At 43.0% G+C, this 25,673-nt stretch overlaps 1 protein-coding gene across 4 annotated transcripts in view; it reads right to left on the bottom strand.

Annotated features, from left to right (window-relative positions):
- The window catches only part of LOC122940789 (solute carrier family 22 member 15-like), a 281,156-nt gene that overhangs the window by 76,727 nt on the left and 178,756 nt on the right, over nt 1-25,673 (bottom strand). For all 4 annotated transcript variants that reach the window (XM_044297545.1, XM_044297546.1, XM_044297544.1 and 1 more), the window contains one exon: nt 7,640-7,712. In XM_044297545.1, the coding sequence (XP_044153480.1) occupies nt 7,640-7,712 (73 nt within the window). The remainder of the gene's footprint in view (nt 1-7,639; nt 7,713-25,673) is intronic.

Raw genomic sequence — 25,673 nt, 5'->3', positions numbered from 1 at the left:
CATGAATGCTGCAACCGATCTTCACAATACAGGTACCATTTTAATCAGCATGATCCACCCTAGCAGGCAGTATGTGTAATACAATCATTTTTTTCTTTAACTTAGGAGATATATTGGCCATTTTTCCATCCTGTTAAAGCGTCCATTTTTACAAAAAGTTTTTCAACGGTTGCTACACATGCAATATACCCTAAGGATCCACAACCGATCCGGCACCTGTGTCAACATCTCACTTGCCAACTCTGAGCTCTAAAAAATACAAATGAAGCACAGGGGAATGGTCTTTCCCTATAAAGACAAAATACTGGCGGTAAATCATAGTGACAAGACCCCGTACAAAACGCCTACGAAACTGCTTATGTCTCGAATCCAGTCATGAAATCACTGGATCAACTTCTAAAGTCACCACTTGCCAAAAGCAGCGTGCGCTGCACATCTGGTAGCGTTTTCTCATGACTTTCATTACCTACATTAATGGCAGAAATATTTCACGTTATACGGTGATACAAAGCACGAGATGGCAAGGGCTTGATTGATTTAACTATTAATTTCCTATGCGGAGCACGGATGAATACATAGGTTGTGAGCAAGGATGAAATATGCATGTGGCATAAAACAACAAGATGATGGGGAATTTTACATTTTAATGGGATTGTTCAAAGATTCAAAAGATTCATAGTCATAATTTCTTGTAGATTATAAAAGCCGAGCTGACGGCACACAGACGCAGTTTATGCAGATTATTTTACTAAATAATTTTCCCTTTATTATTGCATTTCTCATACTTAATCCTACAGTCATTATCTCAACATTTTATACACGCATATATAGAATTTAAAGGGATTGCGCCAAATTTTGAAGTTTTGCCCTATCCACAGGATGGGGAATACCCAGCTGATTGCTGAGTGTAGGACCGCTGGGGCCCCGTTCCCCTAATCTGATGGAGTGGGAGCTCCGTTCACTCTCTATGGGACCCCTGGAGATAGCGGAGTACAGAGCTTGGCTTGGAAGAAGGAACTAAATTTTCATGCTGAATTAAATTAAAACATTTTATGTTGGCACAACTTCTTTAACTGAGGAGTATAGTTTCCTTTATTATTCTATCACATTTGGGGACACTGGGGGATTTTGGTTATTACAAGGACCACCCCTTTAACGTGAAAAAAAGCCACTAAAAATGTGTTATAGGGGTTTTCTTTATTCCTCAATATAGGTTATCAGTTTGTGATCGGTGGGGGTCCAAATCCTGGCACCCCCGCCAATCAGCTGTTTGAAGAGGATCCGGCGCTCACTGGAGACTTCTTGCAGCTTGCCAAGCACAGCGCCCTCTATTAAAAAGCGACTGTGCTTGGTACTGCAGGTAAGCGCCATTCACTTGAATAGGACTGAGCTGCACCTAGGCCATGTGACTGATAAACGTGATGTCAGTGGCCCAGGAAGAGCGATGTGCATATTCAAACAGTGACTATATGAACCGATTTCAGTGGCCAATGGGTTAGGGTTTCTCACTGCACAGTCTTATACCAGCAGCACTTACTGGACAGTCAGATACACCCGCTACAGGTAACACCTAGCAGTAACTTTACTGCAGACTGCTGGCAATAATACAGGAACAACACAACATTGAGCCAGAAGAATAGATGCTCCAGAATTGTTATTACATTAGGAATACAAGTAGTTACTAAAACTGACATGTCAGGGGAGGCGAGGGGTTCTCTTTAAGTAGCTCATGTGCATCTGAGAGATAGAACAGCAGGGGTTGGAGCTGAAGAGATGGCAGTAGACTTCATAAAATTTCTGCATTTCTGTCACATTCTCCATAATTTAAAGCAAAGCAATAATATTCGTCGGCTCATTAACCACTTCAGCCCCGCTAGCTGAAACCCCCTTCATGACCAGAGCACTTTTTACACTTTGGCACTACACTACTTTCACCGTTTATCGCTCGGTCATGCAACTTACCACCCAAATGAATTTTACCTCCTTTTCTTCTCACTAATGGAGTTTTCATTTGGTGGTATTTTATTGCTGCTGACATTTTTACTTTTTTTGTTATTAATCAAAATGTAACGATTTTTTTGCAAAAAAATGACATTTTTCACTTTCAGCTGTAAAATTTTGCAAAAAAAACGACATCCATATATAAATTTTTCGCCAAATTTATTGTTCTACATGTCTTTGATAAAAAAAAATGTTTGGGCAAAAAAAAAAATGGTTTGGGTAAAAGTTATAGCATTTACAAACTATGGTACAAAAATGTGAATTTCCGCTTTTTGAAACAGCTCTGATTTTCTGAGCACCTGTCATGATTCCTGAGGTTCTACAATGCCCAAACAGTAGAAAAACCCCACAAATGACCCCATTTCGGAAAGTAGACACCCTAAGGTATTCGCTGATGGGCATAGGGAGTTCATAGAACTTTTTATTTTTTGTCACAAGTTAGCGGAAAATGATGATGATTTTTATTTTTTTATTTTTTCTTACAAAGTCTCATATTCCACTAACTTGCGACAAAAAATAAAAAATTCTAGGAACTCACCATGCCCCTCACAGAATACCTTGGGGTGTCTTCTTTCCAAAATGGGGTCACTTGTGGGGTAGTTATACTGCCCTGGCAATTTAGGGGCCCTAATGTGTGAGAAGAACTTTGCAATCAAAATGTGTAAAAAATGGCCTGCGAAACCCGAAAGGTGCACTTTGGAATATGTGCCCCTTTGCCCACCTTGGCATCAAAAAAGTGTCACACATCTGGTATCGCCGTACTCAGGAGAAGTTGGGGAATGTGTTTTGGGGTGTCATTTTACATATACCCATGCTGGGTGAGAGAAATATCTTGGCAAAAGACAACTTTTCCCATTTTTTTATACAAAGTTGGCATTTGACCAAGATATTTATCTCACCCAGCATGGGTATATGTAAAATGACACCCCAAAACACATTCCCCAACTTCTCCTGAGTACGGCGATACCAGATGTGTCACACTTTTTTGCAGCCTAGATGCGCAAAGGTGCCCAAATTCCTTTTAGGAGGGCATTTTTAGACATTTGGATCCCAGACTTCTTCTCACGCTTTAGGGCCCCTAAAAAGCCAGGGCAGTATAAATACCCCACATGTGACCCCACTTTGGAAAGAAGACACCCCAAGGTATCCAATGAGGGGCCTGGCAAGTTCATAGAATTTTTTTTTTTTTCGCATAAGTTAGCGGAAATTGATTTTTTTCTTTTTTTTTCTCACAAAGTCTCACTTTCCGCTAACTTAGGACAAAAATGTAAATCTTTCATGGACTCAATATGCCCCTCAGCAAATACCTTGGGGTGTCTTCTTTCCAAAATGGGGTCAGTTGTGGGGTGTTTGTGCTGCCCTGGCATTTGAGGGTCTCCACAATCATTACATGTATGGTCAGCATTAGGAGTTTCTGCTATTCTCCTTATATTGAGCATACAGGTAATGAGATTTTTTTTTCCGTTCAGCCTCTGGGCTGAAAGAAAAAAATGAACGGCACAGATTTCTTCATTCGCATCGATCAATGTGGATGATAAAATCTCTGCCCAAAAAAAAAAAAATGGAGGGGAAAGGCGTCTGCCAGGACATAGGAGCTCCGCCCTACATCCATACCCACTTAGCTCGTATGCCCTGGCAAACCAGATTTCTCCATTCGCATCAATCGATGTGGATGAATAAATAATTGCCGGGATTTATTTATTTATTTATTTTTATATATATACAAAGTGTTTGCCAAAGCATAGGAACGCCGCCTCCTCCTCAGCTCGTATGCCTCGGCAAACGTATCTGTCACTGCAGAGGAGAAAATCCCGTCTTGCAGCGCCGCATACACCGACTTGCGTGTAATCTGACAGCAGCGCAATGCTTCTGTCAGAATGCACATCGGTGCTGCAGCTAGTAGATCGGTTGGTCCACCTGGAAGGTAAAAAGACAAAAAAATAAAAAATAAAAAATGAAAAAACCAGGCCACAACGCAATAATTGTATTAACTTTGGAACAGAACATGTAACTTTAACTTTTTGAACTAAACATTAACGTGTTTGCTTACTGGTGTTTTTTTTTTGTTTTTTTACCTTTATAGAACAAACCTCTCCTTCCCCATGGGTCAATGTGCAAAGCGCAAATCGCCCAAAGATGTGGCGAAGTGCGTTATGCACTTTGTCCCATGTGAAAGGAGACGTTTGCAGCAGCTGTGAGTGAATGGGCCCTAATAGCCCTGTGTGCCTATCCTGGTGAAATGATCCCTATGCTAATAGTGTACCTGTGAGTGGTACTTCCGGAAACACTCTCCAAAGCATAGGGCAGGGTGGTCAGGACAGTCAGGACAGAAATAGCGGGTGTCACGCCTTATTCCACTCCTGCTACAGACACAACATTTTTTTCGGGGTGGCGGTCGGTGGCGGTCGGTTTGAGGTACCAGGAACGACACTGGGGAAATGTCGCTCGTGTAGACGGCTAACTACACTGGTGGATGGGGCCACGGAACCTCCTGGGTACAGGAGGTTCGCGATGATCTCTTCCTGAAATTTGAGGAAGGATCCAGTTCTCCCAGCCTTACTGTAGAGAACAAAACTATTGTACAGAGCCAATTGAATTAAATATACAGACACCTTCTTATACCAGCGTCTGGTTCTGCGGGACACTAAATACGGAGCCAACATCTGGTCATTGAAGTCCACCCCTCCCATGTGGAGGTTATAGTCGTGGACTGAGAGGGGCTTTTCAATGACACGGGTTGCTCGCTCAATTTGGATTGTCGTGTCTGCGTGAATGGAGGAGAGCATGTAAACGTCACACTTGTCTCTCCATTTCACCGCGAGCAGTTCTTCGTTACACAGTGCGGCCCTCTGCCCCCTTGCAAGACGGGTGGTAACGAGCCGTTGGGGGAAGCCCGCGCGACTAGTTCGCGCGGTACCACAGGCGCCAATCCGTTCTAGAAACAAATGCCTAAAGAGGGCCACACTTGTGCAAAAATTTGTCCACATAAAGATGGTACCCCTTGCCGAATAAGGGTGACACCAAGTCCCAAACTGTCTTCCCACTGCTCCCCAGGTAGTCAGGGCAACCGACCGGCTCCAGGGTCTGATCTTTTCCCTCATAGATCTGAAATTTGTGGGTATAGCCTGTGGCCCTTTCACAGAGCTTATACAATTTGACCCCATACCGGGCGCACTTGCTTGGGATGTATTGTTTGAAGCCAAGGCGCCCGGTAAAATGTATCAGGGACTCGTCTATGCAGATGTTTTGCTCAGGGGTATACAAATCTGCAAATTTCAGGTTGAAATGGTCTATGAGGGGCCGAATTTTGTGGAGCCGGTCAAAAGCAGGGTGGCCTCTGGGACGGGAGGTGCTGTTATCACTAAAGTGCAGGAAACGCAGGATGGTCTCAAATCGTGTCCTGGACATAGCAGCAGAGAACATGGGCATGTGATGAATTGGGTTCGTGGACCAATATGACCGCAATTCATGCTTTTTTGTCAGGCCCATGTTGAGGAGGAGGCCCAGAAAAGTTTTAATTTCGGAAACTTGGACTGGTTTCCACCGGAAAGACTGGGCATAAGAGCTTCCCGGGTTAGCGGTTTTAAATTGTGTGGCATATCTGTTTGTTTCGGCCACAACTAAGTCCAAGAGCTCCGCAGTCAAGAACAGCTCAAAAAATCCCAGGGCCGAACCGATCTGAGCTGTCTCAACCCGAACTCCAGACTGGGCAGTGAAAGGGAAAACTACAGGTGCGGCTGAAGTTGGGGACTGCCAATCAGGGTTTGCCAGCACCTCAGGGATTCTAGGGGCTCTACGGGCACGTCTTTGCGGTGGCTGCGACGGGGTCACTACTGCACGTGCCACCGTACCAGCTTCAACTGCCCTTCTGGTGCTTGCTACTTCACCAGGTTGTACGGCAGTGCTGGTACTAGGTCCAGGAAGGGCTGGGCTGCTGGTGTATGCCTCACCACGTAATCCGACAGCACCAGCCCCACTCTGCTGCTCTTGAAGCGGATCCTGCGCAACCTGCGGTCTAGCGACACGGGGCCGGGTACGCCTGCTGCTATCAGGGACCTCAACCTCCTCGTCCGAACTTTGGGTCAGAGAGCCACTGCTTTCTACAGGTTCGTATTCTGACCCGCTGGATTCATCAGATGAGGGTTCCCACTCCTCATCCGACTGGGTCAGAAGCCTGTAGGCCTCTTCAGAAGAATACCCCCTGTTAGACATTTGGGCAACTAAATTTCGGGGTATTCCCTGAGACTACCCAAGAAAAAAAAAGCAAGCCTGTCTTACAAAGGGGAGGCTAGCGAAGTACCGGAGGCCGCTGCGGTTGATAAAAAATATCAAAACTGATTTTTTTATCGCCGCAGTGCGTGTAAAGTGAATGTGCAGTGATCAAAAATAATAATTTTTTTGTCACTGCGGTGGGGCGGGCGTGGGCGAACGCACGTGTGGGCGACCGATCAGGCCTGATCGGGCAAACACTGCGTTTTGGGTGGAGGGCGAACTAAAGTGACACTAATACTATTATAGATCTGACCGTGATCAGTTTTGATCACTTTCAGATACTATAAAAGTACAAATGCTGATTAGCGATACGCTAATCAGCGAATAACGGACTGCGGTGTAGTGGGCTGGGCGCTAACTGATCGCTAAACTACCTAACCAAGGGACCTAAACTATACCTAAAACCTAACGGTCAATACCAGTGAAAAAAAAAAAAGTGACAGTTGGCACTGATCACTTTTTTCCTTTTCACTAGTGGGGTGATCAAAGGGTTAATTGGGTGCTGGGAGGTGATCTGGGGGCTAAGTGTAGTGTAGTGGGTACTCACAGTGATGTGTGCTCCTCTGCTCCTCTCCTGGAACCAACCGACCAAAAGAAGGAGCAGAGGAGCACAGCAGCCATATAACCCCATCATATTTACTAATATGTGGGGTTAAATGGCTGCTGATTGGATTTTTTTAAATTCATCAACCTGCCAGCCAATGATCGTGGCCGGCAGGTTGATGACGAACTTCTTCTTTGAATTTTGCCGGCCCGCGATGCGCATGCGCGGGCCGGCATACCCGGAAATCTCGCGTCTCGCGAGAGGACGCACCGGCGCGTCCACCCAGAGCAGCACGACCGCCGAGAAGACGCAATCCTGCGTACGGCGGTCGTGAGGAGGTTAAAGGGGTTGTCCCATGAAAAATATTCTACAGTTTTCAAACCAACACCTGCATCTGAATACTTTTGTAATTGCATGTAATTAAAAAATTAGCATAGCCACTGAGTTATTCAATAAAATGTACCTGCATAGCGCCACCTGCAGTTAGTTTTTTTTCTTATTTCTTTGACCTGCTCACTGAGAAGGCCGCACATGCTCAGTTTCATCCATTAACTGCTTCCTGAGCTGTGATAGGGTCAGCATGGACACGCCCCCTTAGGTGCAGCAGAAAAGACACTCCCCTTGAGGTACCAGCTTGATATAAATCTAGCAGAGCAATGAATGGGGAGATCTCTCGATCCATGTGAGGTACAGGGCGGGTTCTAGCTTTGTTAGAAAGAGATTATCATGTTCTATATGATGTCTGATTTTCATTTTTTACATTAGACATGGCATAACCCCTCTAATTACCAAGCAAATCATGAACACAGAAATAGCTCTTACCATAGAAGGTACGAACGGAGCAAGAATACCACCAAATCTGCACGCCATGGCACATACACCCAATCCGGCATTCCTAGAACAGACGTAAAATCATAAATGAAGGGAAATGAAGTTAAAAAGAAACGCTTCTATGTACTGGGAACTAAAAGGGGATGTCCAAGTTGCCTAAAAATTTGCCCCGTGCCAATAAATGCCATAAAATAGTCAAATACTGACCTGATTCTCCCCTGCAATTCTTAGTGCCAAAGGTTAACATCATTGCTTTAGCCTTGTATACAGAAAGCTGAGGACTGTGAGACCTCTGATTGGCTGCAGTGGTCATGTGCCTTATACACTGACCAAAAAAATAAACGCAACACTTTCGATTTTGCTCCCATTTTAGATGAGCTAAACTCAAAGATCTGAAAAATTTTCTACATACACAAAAGACCCATTACTTTCAAATATTGTTCACAAATCTGTCTAAATCTGTGTTAGTGAGCACTTCTTCTTTGCCGAGATAATACATCCCAACTCACAGGTGTGGCATATCAAGGTGCTGATTAGACAGCATGAGTATTGCACAGGTGTGCCTTAGACTGCCCACAGTAAAAGGCCACTCTGAAATGTGCACAGTTTTGCCTTACTGGTGGGGGGGCAGAAAACCAGTCAGTATCTGGTGTGGCCACCATGTCTCACGCAGTGCAACACATCTCCGTCGCATAGAGTTGATCAGGTTGTTGATTGTGGCCCGTGGAATGATGGTCCACTCCTCTTCAATAGCTGTGCGAAGTTGCAGAGTATTAGCAGGAACTAGAACACGCTGTCATATACACCTATCCAGAGCATCCCAAACATGCCCAATGGGTGACATGTCCGGTGAGTATGCGGCCATGCAAGAACTGGGATGTTTTCAGCTTCCAGGAATTGTGTACAGATTCTTGCAATATGGGGCAATGCATTATCATGAGGTGATGGACGTGGATGAATGGCACAACAATGGGCCTCAAGATCTCGTCATGGTATCTCTGTGCATTCAACATGCCATCAATATAATGCACCTGTGTTCAATGTCAATAACATATGCCTGCCCATACCATAACCCCACCGCCATCATGGGCCACTTGATCCACAAGGTTGACGTCAGCAAAATGCTCAACCACACGACGCCACACACGCTGTCTGCCATCTGCCATGAACAGTGAAAAACGGGACCCATCCATGAACAGAACGCCTCTCCAACGTGCCAGACGCCTTTGAATGTGAGCATTTGCCTACTAAAGTCAGGTCCAGACCCTGATGAGGACGACGAGCATGCAGATGAGCTTCCCTGAGACGGTTTCTGACAGTTTGTGCAGAAATTCTTTGGTTATGCAAACAGATTGTTGCTGCAACTGTCCGAGTGGCTGGTCTCAGACGATCATGGAGGTGAACATGCTGGATGTGGAGGTCCTGGGCTGGTGTGGTTACACGTGGTCTGTGGCTGTAAGGCTGGTTGGATGTACTAACAAATTCTCTAAAACGCCTTTAGGAGACGGCTTATGGTAGAGAAATGAACATTCATTTCACGGGCAACAGCTCTGGCAGACATTCCTGCAGTCAGCATGCCAATTGTGACATCTGTGGCATTGTGCTGTGTGATCAAACTGCACATTTCAGAGTGGCCTTTTATTGTAGAAAGTCTAAGGCACACCTGTGCAATATTCATGTTGTCTAATCAGCACCTTGATATACCACACCTGTGAGGTGGGATGGATTATCTCAGCTAAGGAGAAGTGCTCGCTAACACAGATTTAGACAGATTTGTGAACAATATTTGAGAGTAATGGGTCTTTTGTGTATGTAGAAAATGTTTCAGATCCTTGAGTTCAGCTCATGGAAAGTGGGAGCAAAAGTGAAAGTGTTGCGTTTATAGTTTTGGTCAGTGTATTTCTAGGCCACCACTGCAGCCTTGTATACAAACAAATGACAACTGAGGACTGTGAGACAGCTGAGGACTGTGAAACTTCTAAAGCCTGTGATTGGCTGCAATGGTCATGTTGCTCGTACCTCTACAGCACCACTGCAGCCTTGTTTACAAACACAAGGAGGAGGAGGAGTGGAGCTGCAGGGTAGAGAATCGAATGAGAGAAACAGGTGAGTATATGATGATTTTTTTTATATAGTAGCATGGGGCAAATTTTTTTTAGTCTGGCAATCCCTTTAAAGTGTAGAGTTAATTGTTCAAAACTACTGACAAAAGTTTTGATTGGTGCCACCCACAATCATCCTGCCATTCACCCGACGTGACCATATTCCTGGCTGCTGCCAGGAGATTCTTGGTCCTATGGGCACTGAGGCTAGTGATTGGTTGGGGCGATTATGGGACATGTGCTAAAATAGAACGGCACATCACTAATAGTGATAGGCTAGTGACGTACCTTTCTAGTACATGGGAGATCAGACAACTACTTTAAAGGCTATGTACACCTTTGAGGGCATTTTATTTTGGATTGCATTTTATTCATTCTAGGCTAAAAAGTATGTGCCCCCTGTAATGTCACTTGCTCTGTAGAGCTGTATGGTTAAAATACCTGGTTACAAAAAATATATATATTAAACATTAATTGGTCTTTATTAAATAATTCAATTAGTCTTTAATAAATATATTCAGCCGTTCTGTCACAAAGGGTTAACCGTCTGTCTAGCTGTGTGACTGGTACTTTCACTTTGTGCTGGTCCTCTAATAACCCTTATCTCTAAATTACTAAGAGGTCACAAACACTTATTTAATCAGCAAGATAAGAACTGAGCTATACTAAAAGGTACCTTTAAACCATGATCGGTAAGATTAAGCGAGGAACAAGTCGTTTCTTGGTGTAGTGAACGTTTCAACAATGACCCTTTATATGCGCAGATTTTCATTCACAAAATTGTAATTCCTTTGCATATTCAATAGTTTGTAAAGCAGACTGTTGCACTTACACAAAGCGAAATTTGAGTGGCGTGCGGTGAACGATTCTTGTTGAAATCATCAACGTCCAATGATGATCTTTGTGTCCACACAAACGATCAAATCAACGAGAAATCTAGCGATTGTCAGTTGTTCTATCGTTCACTGATTTTACACTGCTGGACAAGCGTGCAGTTTTGCTTGATTTAACAATAATTTACACGATAATCGGCTCATGTAAAGGTACCTTAGATGATTATAAGGTCAGATATCAGAGATAAGGAGCAATCAGCTGAAGTGCCTGACGGAACAGAGTAAAAACACAGAGCCTGCTACTAGAGAATCTCAAGGCTGTATAGAGAAAGGGGTTCAACATTTTTAATAAAGACCAATTGAAAAAAAGATGTTTTAGCTCAAAATGAGTACAATGCAATAATAAAAAAAATCTGCCCCAAAAGGTGCCCATAAGCATTTAACTTAATTATACATTTTCAGGAGTATCAAACATGACTCAGAATTGTCATTTCTTTGCAAATATAAGTATTTGCTCCAACAGACATGTCAGGAGAGGTTACAGGCGTGGGCTAACAATCTAATGCACTACTCTATGATGTCCCCTGACAGGTCCAGGTAACGTCAGAGATGATCCACAGCTTGTCTCGGCCTTAAACCTGGAGCAACAAGACAACTTGCCACTATTGTGCGTTTTCCTATTAAAACCCACAAAATCTACCTGCAGTTACGTGACGCCAGCAAAATCATATCTGCAAAGCAACACAAAAGGCTTCCATGGAAACAACTATTAAAAGATAACAGGTTCAGACTCTGATGCAACCAATGAAGTATAAAGCCCCACCGCTTGCACCATGTTAGTGATCTGTGCTAATGTCATTTAAAGAACTACAATCCCCATCGGAATACTTGTTACATACAAACCTTTCTTGCTCATTAGATATAACACATTCAGAATACCATTTTACCATGTTATGCTGCTTTTATGCTTGTTGGTACATACACCACAGTATCCACTCTCTGCAATATCATTACAGGCGTCCACGGGCAGCCAAAGGGGAGGGTTCATCTGCTACCACAAGTGAGTGATTCATTTATTTAATTAATCTGAAATAATCTGGAATTAGTCGACACCAGTATATTGCAACTTAATGAGGTTTCCCAGTTTTATGCAGCTTTAGACATTTATTATGACTCAATATCATTAACAATTTTCATAAAAACTCTTCAGAGAAAATATATTAAAAAAACATAAGAATATTGCCATTGAATGTGGTATTTTTAATGATATTGTGTCATAATAAATTTCTTTATAAAAAGATACCCTCATAGGTTGGTTTTAAATGCAGAACGTTTGCCCCAGCTATATATAGCTAATTGCCATATTGGAAGTGGTGAGTCAACTTGACAGAGCACCATTGCCAAACTGACAAGAGAGTGAACTGGTGTTATACTTATTCAAGCATCTTACATGTACTTCAACCATTGATGTTTTAATTGTGTTTATGAACTGGTTCTATTTATTATAAATGTAGTGGGGAAATATTATTCATTTAGGACATACGGTACATCCCTCTGAATGGTTTCAGATGTTGAGTGCCAGTCTTAGGTACATTTAGTTAATTGAATATTTGACGGGATGAGTCAAATTGACAAGGGCACCATATCCAGAGTAACAAGAGGATGAGCCGCTGTTCTTCTTTTGGTTTAAATAATAGGAGATGTTCTATTTTTTCGCAGAGCGGAAAAACGGACATACAGAAACGGAATGCACACGGAGTAACTTCCATTTTTTTGGTGGACCCATTGGGACTCGTGAAACCACAGGTAAATTCTTGCAGTTTTCGCCGATAAGTATGTACGGTACTTGCCGCACTGTGTGAAAGTCTCCATAGTGTGTATACACCATTTATCCATGCCCAACGGTTCTGACTGGCTTAGGTATGCCAGTGGATTTATGGCAATGTACGGGCGGGTTGTTCAGTTTTTCTTGAGTTCACCTTCAGATGATAAACATTATTACTAGTGCACTGACACGTTCCTTTCTAATTAGAAATGAAAAATGTGCTTAGACTCCAAGGAACAGTTTAATTTTATGGTCGCGGGACCTTACAGTGCAGCATAATGGCTACTGAGACAGGTTTAAACACTGGACTATGAACTAATAAAACCGTAATATCAGCAGCAGGACGCAGTTCAGCAGCAGCACCTGCCAATACAAGCTGGATGCTTAGTGGTCAAATAGGTTTTCAAGTTCACTGACTACAGGCAAGTCGATCACCACAGAGACAATCACCACATTGATATGACCTTAAAGGGGTTCTCCAGGCTTCTAAGATTGATGACCTATCCTCAGGATAGATCATCAATATCAGATCGGCAGGGGTCCGACACCCGGCCGATCAGCTGTATAAAGGGAAGGCGTGTGTGCCGTCTACCTTCTATCTTCCTGCTCGCTGCTGCTATGTCTATGGCAAAGCAGGAAGTGAGAAGGGAGACGGTGCGCACGCCATCCCTTTATACAGCTGATCAGCGGAGGTGCCAGGTGTCGGACCCCTGCCAATCTGATATTTATGACCCATCCTGAGGATAGGTCATCAATATTAAAAGCCTAGAGAACTCCTTAAAAGGGATATTCCAAAGGCATGATGACTGTATGATGACAGGGGGTTCAACCACTGGAATCCCCACCGATCATGAAAACTGTCTGTCATCTGTCTGAATGGAATGGTGATGCACATGCAAGACCACTGCTCCTTTCACTTCTATGGGTTTGCTGTGTACTGAAATTAGCTGTCTCCATCGAATTCAATAGAGCGGTGGTTGCATGCGTTCCACCACTCCTTTCACACAGGGAGACTCGGGGACCCAATTTCTGAGATCAGCAGTAACCCAGTGGTAAAACTCCCTGTGAATAGGTGATAAATGTTCTTTATGGGGAAACCTCTTTAGGAGATAATGCATCTGCCATCCTAATGGTTCAGTCACACATTGGGTTTTACGGCGGAACTTTGGTACAGATATTTACAGAGAAATATTGCCGAAAACCAGCGGGCGGCCACGTCCTTTCTGCCTCACATTCCTTTCAATGGGAGGTAGCGCTGAGGGTACCCCCACCAGATAAGCTGTTCTGCAGTAAGTCTGGTGCCCATTCACTTCTATGCAGTAACCAGCTCCATCCACTGCACAATGGAAAGAGCTGTGTAGTTTTGGCACTACCAAACAGCTGATCTACAGGGTGCGTGGTGTCGAACTCCCTCCGATCAGATAGTGATGGCCTATCCTGAGCGTAGGTCATCACTTGTACAGGGTTGGACAACCCATTTGAAGATGGCGTAACACAGCACATACAGTCTTGTGATACAGTTGCACAGTACATGAACATTTCATTCTTTCATTCTGAGTTTTTTGCTCGCCATAAAGGACATATAGTATCTCCGGATTCTTGCATTTCTTGAATAGTATAAAGGGAAAAAAAAAAAAACATTCGGAATTAAGGGCACAAATGCTTAGCTTTGCACCCACAGGATTCTCCAAGTGTTGAAATAGAGAACTTTATTCCATGCCGAATCAGATTCCTTTGAAGTACTTCCAAAGACAGCGACATTAAATAACGCAGGACAATGCTAACTAATCCTTCGGAGTGTTGGAAAATATCTCAGAGAGTTACAGCCTCTGTTCCAGCAGGAATGATGTCACCATGCTGCCCGTGGGACCAGTCACACCATAAAATTCTCCTTCCTCTCAAGTCCAATCCAGCTACTTGCTTTATCGACTTCATTTCAACATCTTATGGTGTCAGACTCTGGCAAACGACCAAGCTGATAAAATACAGGGGGGGCGCAAGCAAGTCACGCGCTTCACTGCGTTATCGACCAAATCAATTACTATCATTTATAGAAGAAACATCAAAATAAAGGTCGTGGTAACCACTATTTTAATGAGCTGCGGAACATGTTGGCTCCACACACAAAGATGCTATTAATATTCCTACAGTATGCTTCGCTTTACTCCTCCGTGGCTGCCGAGATCTCATTTAAAGTAGAACCCAGGTCACCCGAGACATAAACTTGAGAAGCTTTAAATCTTTTATCTTGTCTTCACGAGATGCTGCTTCAATATTCTCCAAAGTAAATCTACACGACTACCGTTACATACAGCGATGTAACCAACCTAAGAGGTGACCGCTCGGGGATGGGACTACAACCCATCATTGTATCCCCTGCGCTTCCAGAACTTGCTCATATTAAAGGGTTGTTTATAGCATTATGTATTTTATTATGTATTGTATCATTCTTTAATACAGTGAAGAATTGAATGGATGCTTCTAATTAGGTGTTCGTTATAATGTATATGCTATTTTTGGATTTATTCCAAATGAAGAGCAATGTTCAGGCCCTTCTCCCAGAATTGAAACAGCACAAGGCAAAACTCATCATCGTTTCCAGCAGAGAAGATGCTTCAACTGTTTAATATGCATTCTGTTCAAAGGTGACACCAACCATGCGTTGTCACTACAGGTCCCTATGAGGTTTTACCCCTCAAAAAGCAGCTTAATTTTCATTATTGAACGTGGCTTAGCTCGGCAGCAGGGTAGTCCCCATCCCTTGTCTTACATTCTCCTGAAACCCTTCTTGAGCTATCAGAAAACATTGGCTAAGAAGATCAGGACTGACCAAGGTGCCCACATGAGCCCTTGCACCGCAAATAACACACGCAAGAGGCCGCATGGAATGTAAGGCATAGGTCAGGGATTGGCAACCTCCAGCACTACTGCTGTTCAGAAACTACAACTCGCAGAATGCTTCATTTATTTCTGAGGGTTGGAAACTGGTAGTTGTAGTATGACAGCAGCTGGAATGCCAAAGGTTGTCAATCCCTGGCATAGGTACTCGTTTATGGGTGAGGTACTGTAGCAGAGGGCATAAACGTATCTCTCCAACGATATGTGCTCATAGTGGCCCTTTCAAGTCTTCAACCATAACCTAAGGGTAGCATTGGAGAGAGGGAAAGATGCCGAGATTGGGGATGTATAGTTTGTATAGTAGCAGGTGCCATCAGATACTCAAACCCGGGGGTGCTCTTTGGTGAAATATGCTGCTTTACTATATTAGTTTTCCCCAGTGATGATCAAACTGTAGGTGCTCCTCCCTCCCACCTACCTAGACACAGCCATGAAAACTGCCATCAAGTTTGGGTGTTTGTAGAACAGATTAGCCATTTTGATGGGGAGATATTAGTGTCATAATTTTTTTTTTTACTTATTAAACTCGGAGGCTGAACTGAAGCATGCACTTTAGGCACACACTTGCTTAGTTGTTTTCCTGTTTCCTATAGAAAAGAATGCAGAGAGTGGTCCACTTGGGTCATTTCTCTACTTTATCCCTGTCTGGACATGACAGGTGGAAATGGATTGGATGACCCATGTTCTAGATAAAGGAAGCTGCATCCATCACAATTTGACAGCATGTAAGCATGTCAAAATGGTCTAAAGTGGACATAAATACAGTGAAGCAGAGGCCGGCTGACCATACCCCCTACAGAGAAATTTCGAGGTGGGCTGATGCCCAGGGGGCTGCCTGAGCCCTTCTCACTGCCTGTGGCCGGGTAAATGATGATCTGATGCTCTAAGTGTTAATTAACATTGGAAATATCGGGTATTGATGTACCTGGCCGGTGGCCGCAGGTGTCCCCCTGAATTCAATGGTATCACTGTCCTCAGGATTGTGATACAGTTCAGTACTGCAGTGTGGCATCAGAGACCATGGGTCCCTGATATTTCACCCTCATAGACCATAACATGAGACAGTGTACAGATAGCGCAGGGTTAGGTAGGGTGGTCACTTGCTTCATCCCAACAAGCCAGATATTACCAGGCCACGCCCCCAACCCTGCTAAGCCACACCCTGATTTAGCTGAGCCACCCCCCTCATTACCAGGAGGACCAAAAGGTGAGCTGCGCAGGACATGGAGTGCTTCCATTTACCCTCAGTCAGTCACAGACTACTCACTAACTAGGTGGTGACAGAAGCCTCGGTATGCCCACCTTCAGATGGTGCAATGCTGCTGTCTGAGCATGAAGCCACTGAAAAGGAGGACGATTCCAGGCAGTATTTTTTCCAGTGCCACTTGAAGTTCCCAGTCCGCCCCTGATTTCAGCGTCTGACTGGGTCCTGCCCTGGACGGGGGACAGGGTGCCAGGAAACCAGACTCTCTGGCCTAAAGCTGGACATCTGCCCACCCGAGACACAGGCATATTCAGGCGCAGGCTGGCAAAGGGGTTAGTGGCCAGCACCAGAGACGAAGAATTGGAGTGACAGTGAGGTATGTTATTTTTTCCTTGCTCAATATCTTAGAGACAATTGGTGCAGGAGGACAGACAATGGCAACCATTGATGGCCACCACAGAGGGACAGCTCCTGGGGTGGTATTTTATGCTGCACTGTGGTACTGCTGACACCGCTTTCTTGTGTTGTATCGCCTTCTTTAAACTTGGACCTACCTACAACATTGGGCCACTTTTGCCGTGCAGCATGAAATAAGATTTTCTACAACAGCGATAATAACAACTTAAAAAAATATATATATATATTCAGAAAAGCCGCAGATTCAACCTTGACATTAACTGGTGAAATGCTTTCTCTAAGCACTAGTCTAATCCAACCAGAATCCTTGTTTCCTACTGCTGAGACCTAATAAGACTGAAATCATGGTATGAGAGAAATAATGATGCTGTGGCTCCCTGAGTCATCTGTCGCTAGTCATTAAAACCGGGCCTGTTAAAGTAGCCTACAGAAAGTGTGAATGTGACTTCATTACTATTCTGGTTCATAGGAACTGAAAAGGAATGTTAAGGCGCAAACAAAGAGAAAAGAGTTTGGCAAAATATTTGACATTTTAACTGAAAGAATGTCCGTCATTGTTACTAAACATAAAGGGATGCTGCCAACAATCGGTTACAAGTGGAATGTCTTCCGGGAAGCAGTACAATCAGCCCAAGGTCATTTTTTTTTTAGTCAGTTCAACTTTCAAACACATATTCCTATACATTTCGACCAAAGATAACAGGGGGTTAATCGTGGGTGCTAAGGGTGTTATTCTACCACCCTTGTATACGGTCATTCATACAGAAGAAGAGGTACCATTCACAGAAATACAATTCATAATATAAGCTCTGTCTGGTTTTCTGAGATTTTAATACTGATGACCTATCCTCTGGATAGGTCATCAGTATCTGATCAGTGGGGGTCCGACACCCCCACCGGTCAGCTTTTTGAGAAGGCAGCAGTGCTCACAGCTTTTCCTAGGCCAGTGACGCCACGCTCATCGGTCACGTGGCCTAGGCGCAACTCGATACCTATGATACCAAACACAGTCGCTATACAATGTGCAGAGCTGTGCTTGGGAAGCTCAGAAGTCCGCGATGCTCACAGGAGCACCGATGCCTTCTCAAACAGCTGATCGGCGGTGGTCCTGGGTGTTGGACCTCCACCGATCAGATACTGACTACGTTAGGTCATCGCTATAAAACTCTTGAAAAACCACATCTGGAGTGCTTACTGTAAATTTACTTCTACATTTGCCAGGCTTTGTGCACTACCAATATATTTTCATCCATTCTTTTGTTGGCATTTGTGTTCCAAACACAGCAGGGCCAATATTCATCACACCCTATTGACCAGGAGAGCAGTAACACCCAGTTTCCCATTTTACTTCTTCATTTCCAGGAGGAACAACATGGGAAGAGCACCATTCTAAAAGTAGAGGATCATAATTGTTGGTTACGGAAATCTGTCCTCCACTCAAACGTGGGGAGAATAGTTTTGGAAACTTGCAGACTGATCTTGAAATTCCATAAAAATCCCAATTGTGTTTTAGGAAATTCAGCACTTGTTGAAAAGCTCTTGATTTTTGAAGGAAGAAATGTACATTTCTCCTTCAAAGGGGTTGTCTCATCTGCTGGGATCCACACCTATATCGAGAACGGAGCCCCGCAAGGTGGTGGCTGGAGGACTCCAGTCCGGCCACCACCAAGCCGGCTCCCCATAGAAGTGAATGGGAGCACACCGCGTATGACCGGCCCCCACTCCCATTCACTTCTATAAGCTCGACGGCCAAGCCAGCGCTCGGCTATTTTCAACGGCCCCAAAGAAAATGAACTGAGAGCATATGGCAAACTTGGCCTTGTGGCCATACCCTAATATATCTACTAATCCTTGAGGTTTCTGTTTTGCGATATTTACATATACTAAACTGATTCACACGTTAGACAAAAAATGTGATCAACTGCATCTACAATTTTCCTGCAGATATTTGACTTTTAATGTTCAAGCGCTCTCTTCTTCAACCACCCAGTTTTTCAAAAAGCGGCACTGAGAGACTTCCTGACAACTGTAGACATTAGCAAAAAGCCTTCCTCTACCTGGAGTACCCACTGCAATAAATTAGAGAATAGTAATGAATAAGTGTAGTGAAAAAGATACGATTGTCTCATTATACTAATGATTGCTAAAATAAAAGGTCATATAATGTTATAAATCGCAACGTACAGACCCATAAGCGGCAATAATCTCACAATGGTAGAAGGCTCCTTGGATACGGAACACAGCTGATAATTATAATTAAACTTTGGGGCTGTCAAGATGTTTCAGCAAAATGAATAAAGATACATCTCCAGCAATAGCTCAGAACAGCAGAAGACAGGATGAAAATAGAGAAACGTAATGAGCCACGGAACAATTATGCTCATATTGTTTTAGAACTCTTTTTAGACATTTCTTCACATTACAATTCTGACAATCCATCTCCATGGAAGAACAGAGAAGTCCCATTCATGTAAACAGACGACAAGCCATCTTCGACAGATCGGAGAAAAGTACTGGAAAGTTGACTGTGGAATTACTGAAACTTCAGTACGAGGAAAGGGGCAATAAAATATATGAAAAACATTCATAAGAGACACCTCTATATATACCGCCTCCATTCTGCTTTCCCTTGTGGGCCCGCCACTCTGCTTACCGGCCCCTCTCATCCTGTTGGCCAGCAGCTCGGGCCTGCCGGTCTCATCCTTCTATTCTACTTCCTGGTGCGCAAGGCCACCAGAGTAACTACTGTTTCTTCTTGTAGGCTGTAGCCAGCTTACAGACGGCCCTGCCAGTAGAGCACGCTCGTGTGCACCATGATCTTCACCAACCAATGGATGGTCATCCAGAAGCATATAAGTCACCTTCCAGTGTGGGCAGTTGCCTGAGCATTAAGTTCCAGTTCGCTAGTTCCTGCTAAGGTGTGATTACGTTCATTTGCCAGTATAACGACTGCTGCCCGTTTCCCTTCATTGCTTGTCCTAACTTCTACCTGATCTCCATACTAACCCTGAGCTGCCTGCCCTGACTTAATACTGTTTACTGCATTTCACATACTCTGCCTGCACTGATCTCGGTCTATCCCTGAATACATTTTTTCCTGATCCCTTGGCATTCTGCACCAGTGACTCTATAAGTCATTAATACAAACGACCATTAATGTCCCTAATGCCATAAACCATAATGTAACAACTATTGTGGCCAATAGAGGGACACCTATATATATAGTAGCTTGGTACAAGCTCCCAAATACACCAAACCCAAAAAACAAAAGAACATGGAGCTCATAAGTACCCATACAAATATATTTTATTACATATACAATATATAACACATCATGCCATTAAAAAAAACAAGGAAGTGACAGAAAAAAAAAAACACCATCCCGGCTCTACACAGACCACACTAGTTGTTAAATACAATATAAAAAAGATGCTGAGTAAAACAATATCACAATGAATCAGCAATTACAGGATCATGAACAGTAGTTACCATCACAATGACCAATAACGCATATGTACACACAGGCCCCAAGATGATAAAGGACACGATCACAAACAGAACAATGTAAAAAAAGACTCACCAAACAACCGGACTATGAGGACCTGGGTGGCGCTACCCCGACACTCGTTTCGGCGTGCCTTTGTCTGGGGGTAACACCATCACTGGGAAATCTCTCATTTAAAACCCCTATCTTCCAATGAGATGCTGCCTCCTAAATGAGAATCTCCATCACCTGGGAATGCCGTGGGCGCACGACGCACGAACGCCTCCGCCACCTCCCTCCTGGCGTCAGGCTGACCTGCCCATCACCACGCGACACATCCCAGGCAGAGGAGATCAGTCAATGTTAACCGACACCATTCTCACCACAGACTGCATGTGACCAATAAATACATATCCATCTTGAACAGTTGACATGATTAATCAAAAACCTTACTATGGTCAGAATATATACCAACATATACTATAGTAATTAAAATAGATAAATATGATTGTAATATGCTGCCATATGTGTTATTCCAAATCCAATGATTAAAAGATAAATAAACATCATAATATATATAAAAAAAATCCTATACAAAAGTTCATATATCCCCCGTGAGGAATGCAGTACAGTAAATAACAATGTGCCTAGTGCATTCTATTTATACGTTATAAATTCATGATGAATGAAGTGAAATATGTATGCAAAGATTGAAAATGTGCAAAAAAAGGGTCACAAACAAGTTTTCTAAATGAAAAGTGAGCCGTGAAGAAAGTGAAGGCAAATGTTGTGACAAAGGTGAACCAAAAAAAGTGAGTAGGTTACTGCACAAGAGAACACGGGTGTGGTGGAATAGAGCCTTTCTGGAGAAATATCTGGACCATGGACAAGGCCCTGGAAAAAAGAGACAACAGGACTCTACTACTAACACCAAGCAACATGATAAAGATCTTAAGGTAATTAATCTGTCGGACCATGTATTTTCTGATGTTGATATCTCGTTATTGGAGAAAGGATTATCATACGCACCTAGCTCTCACTTTGATCAATTTCTGGTCATCAAGGATCTATACATGTTTGGACGTTCCTTGATGATGAGACAATGGCATTATTAAGACCAGAGTCCATATATTTTCAATACTGAGTGTGAACAAATAGCCCTCCAAACTTTGGAGAAATTATCTGAACAGGAGTGAGTAGCTATAAGTGACGTGAGATACGCAAGAGATCACAAACATTTCCCCCACTATCACTGTGTCCTGCAGTAGACTTATTTGTCAAGATGATCAGCAAGGACTTTCAGGAAATGTCTAAATTTATTTATCAAGACAACCTTACTAGGAAACAACGACAAAGTCTGACCAAGTTGAAAAATCTATCTGATGTAGTCTACAAACCAGCAGACAAAAGGGGGCAATTTGGTGGTGTGGCCACTGAATATGTATACAACTGAAAAATAAAAATTGTTATCAGAAATTAACTTTTAATCCTTTGTCCTCCTTTTAGATCTGCATTGATGAAGATTTTGGATTCGGCATTAGAGAAAGATATTGTTTCGAAGTCCACAAATATGCATCAGTACCACCCGGTAGGCCCATTATATCTGGACAAGGTAGTCTGGTAGATAACATCTGCAAATTTCCATCTAGAACCTATGGTGGAGACTTTACCATCATATATTAGGGACACGTCAGATCTATTACAAAAGTTACAGGGGATTTGTCTGGAGGAAGACACTTTTCTGGTGACGTGCAATGTGGAATCCCTATATACCAGCATTAAACATTCTGATGGGTTACAGGAGGTGGATTTTTTTTTCTTAAAGCGCATAATGTGATGCATGAGTTGGTCTCATTTTTGTTACAGCTCTTGCAGTTTGTTCTTACAAGGAATATTTTTTTAATTTTAATGGATCTTTCTTTTTGCAGCTCCAGGAAACCGCAATGCGGGCAGCCTGTGCCCCCTTATATGCAAATCTTTGATTGTCTGGCAGGGTACTGAAGAACAATTGCAAGAGTTCTTTGGGGTCCTCAACAATAATGCCCAGAACATCAAGCTCTCCTATATATACCATAAAGACTAAAAAGATTTTTTGGATGTGTCAGATGACGAGACTTTTGAGAAACAGGCCAACGACTTAAAGGAATGTTTTGTGATAAGAGGTTACAGCCAACATTCCATTAAGAGGGCATATTTAAGAGCCAGGGAACAGAACTACTCAATTCAAAGAAAAACAAAAGTGAGGACAACAAAATCAGGTATGTGACCACTTACCACTCACGGTGGAAGGTCCGTGGCTAGACATTGGCCTGTCTTGCTAATGGACGCAATTTTGCAAAGATTTTGATCACCACATCCATCTTTCACGGCCCGGCGAGCAAACACTCTACGGGACATTCTAGTCAGAAGTTATTTTGAGCCAATACTGCCTCAGGATTTTCCTGGAGCAGGTAGACCACAAGTGGGCTTTAAACCATGTGGTAGGTGCATGCCCTAATATGCAGCAGGCAAATGACTTTGTGGATGCATCAGGACAAAAAACTTTTCAAATTCAACACCATCTTACCTGCTCCAGCTCTAGGGTGATCTACAATGCTTCCTTGTCCATGCCCCAAAATATACGTGGGTTTAACTACTAGGGAATTTAAAATAAGAGTGCAGGAACATGTGGAGGATATCATCTCTGCTAAAGATATTGAAGGGAGCAGGGATATGAAACTGGTCGCCAAACACTTCAAGGATTTTCATGCCTCTAACCCAAGATTTTTTAAAGGTGAGGGCAATTGACTGTATTAGGGTTGATTTGCGTTGGATTTGGACTTTGGGTCCCGGTGGTCTGAATGAAAATTTGGGTTTCTCATCGTTCCTCTGATCGCCCAGGCCACGACTGTGGATCTTGCATATACCTTTATTATATGGTTTTAATTTTTATGATTATTTTCTGGTTTTCTCCCTATCTCCATAGGATGCTGTGTATTGAAAGGGCAAGCTCCAGCAGATTCATGTTGACTTCCATTAGATGCTTTGGATTTGGTGGTCTCTCTTGACTATGGAAATAATTTAATAGCATTTCGCTGCATTTACTATACTTAACAATAGTTCTTTTTAGGGTCCATTCAAACGTCCGTATGTGTTTTGCGGATCTGCAAAAGACAGACACCAGCAATGTGCACATTTTACGGACTGCACATTGCCGACACTCTCATAGAAAATTCCTCATGTTGTCCGCATTTTTTTTGGTTCATCTTTATAACAACATTTGCCTTCACTTTCTTCACTGCTCACTTTTCATTTAAAAAACTTGTATGTGACCTTTTTTTTTTTTTGCACATTTTCAATCTTAACATACATACTTCACTTCATTCATCATGAATTTAAAACATATAAATAGAATGCACTAGGCACATTGTTATTTGCTGTACTGTATTCCTCACAGGGATATATTAATTTTTGTATAGGAAATTTTTCATATATATTATTATAATTAGAGGTGGGGCGACAAATCCAAGAATCCCTCGAATCTTGCTGGACAGCACTTTAAGACTTGAAAAAACTGTGTCTTTATTCACCCATGTGTAGCAGTAGCAACGTTTCAGCTCACAACTGAGCCTTTCTCAAGCAAAGAAATACAAGCTTTTGGACACACCTTCTCATTCAAAGAGTTTTCTTTATTTTTATGACTATTAAAATTGTAGATTCATATTGAAGGCATCAAAACTATGAATTAACACATGTGGAATTATATACATAACAAAAAAGTGTGAAACAACTGAAAATATGTAATATTCTAGGTTCTTCAAAGTAGCCACCTTTTGCTTTGATTACTGCTTTGCACACTCTTGATGAGCTTCAAGAGGTAGTCACCTGAAATGGTCTTCCAACAGTCTTGAAGGAGTTCCCAGAGATGCTTAGCGCTTGTTGGCCCTTTTGCCTTCACTCTGCGGTCCAGCTCACCCCAAACCATCTCGATTGAGTTCAGGTCCGGTGACTGTGGAGGCCAGGTCATCTGGCGCAGCAACCCATCACTCTCCTTTATGGTCAAATAGCCCTTACACAGCCTGGAGGTGTGTTTGGGGTCATTGTCCTGTTGAAAAATAAATGATGGTTCAACTAAACGCAAACTGGATGGAATAGCATGCCGCTGCAAGATGCTGTGGTAGCCATGCTGGTTCAGTATGCCTTCAATTTTGAATAGATCCCCAACAGTGTCACCAGCAAAGCACCCCCACACCATCACACCTCCTCCTCCATGCTTAACGGTGGGAACCAGGCATGTAGAGTCCATCCGTTCACCTTTTCTGTGTCGCACAAAGACACGGTGGTTGGAACCAAAGATCTAAAATTTGGACTCATCAGACCAAAGCACAGATTCCCACTTGTCTAATGTCCATTCCTTGTGTTCTTTAGCCCAAACAAGTCTCTTCTGCTTGTTGCCTGTCCTTGGCAGTGGTTTCCTAGCAGATATATTACCATGAAGGCCTGATTCACACAGTCTCCTCTTAACAGTTGTTCTAGAGATGTGTCTGCTGCTAGAACTCTGTGTGGCATTGACCTGGTCTCTAATCTGAGCTGCTGTTAACCTGCGATTTCTGAGGCTGGTGACTCGGATGAACTTATCCTCCGCAGCAGAGGTGACTCTTGGTCTTCCTTTCCTGGGGCGGTCCGCATGTGAGCCAGTTTCTTTGTAGCTCTTGATGGTTTTTCTAACTGTACTTGGGGACACTTTCAACGTTTTCCCAATTTTTCAGACTGACTGACCTCCATTTCTTAAAGTAACGATGGCCACTCGTTTTTCTTTACTTAGCTGCTTTTTTCTTGCCATAATACAAATTTTAACAGTCTATTCAGTAGGACTATCAGCTGTGTATCCACCTGACTTCTCCACAACGCAACTGATGGTCCCAACCCCATTTATAAGGCAAGACATCCCACTTATTAAACCTGACAGGGCACACCTGTGAAGTGAAAACCATTTCAGGTGACTACCTCTTGAAGCTCATCAAGAGAATGCCAAGAGTGTGCAAAGGAGTAATCAAAGCAAAAGGTGGCTACTTTGAAGAACCTAGAATATGACATATTTTCAGTTGTTTCACACTTTTTTGTTATGTATATAATTCCAATTGTGTTAATTCATAGTTTTGATGCCTTCAGTGTGAATCTACAATTTTCATAGTCATGAAAATAAAGAAAACTCTTTGAATGAGAAGGTGTGTCCAAACTTTTGGTCTGTACTGTATATATATATATATATATATATATATA

The sequence above is a fragment of the Bufo gargarizans genome, chromosome 6, assembly GCF_014858855.1.
Source record: "Bufo gargarizans isolate SCDJY-AF-19 chromosome 6, ASM1485885v1, whole genome shotgun sequence".
Lineage (NCBI taxonomy): Eukaryota > Metazoa > Chordata > Amphibia > Anura > Bufonidae > Bufo > Bufo gargarizans.
The sequence above is the reverse complement of the archived record's forward strand: the minus strand, read 5'-3'. Positions and strand labels throughout refer to the sequence as shown.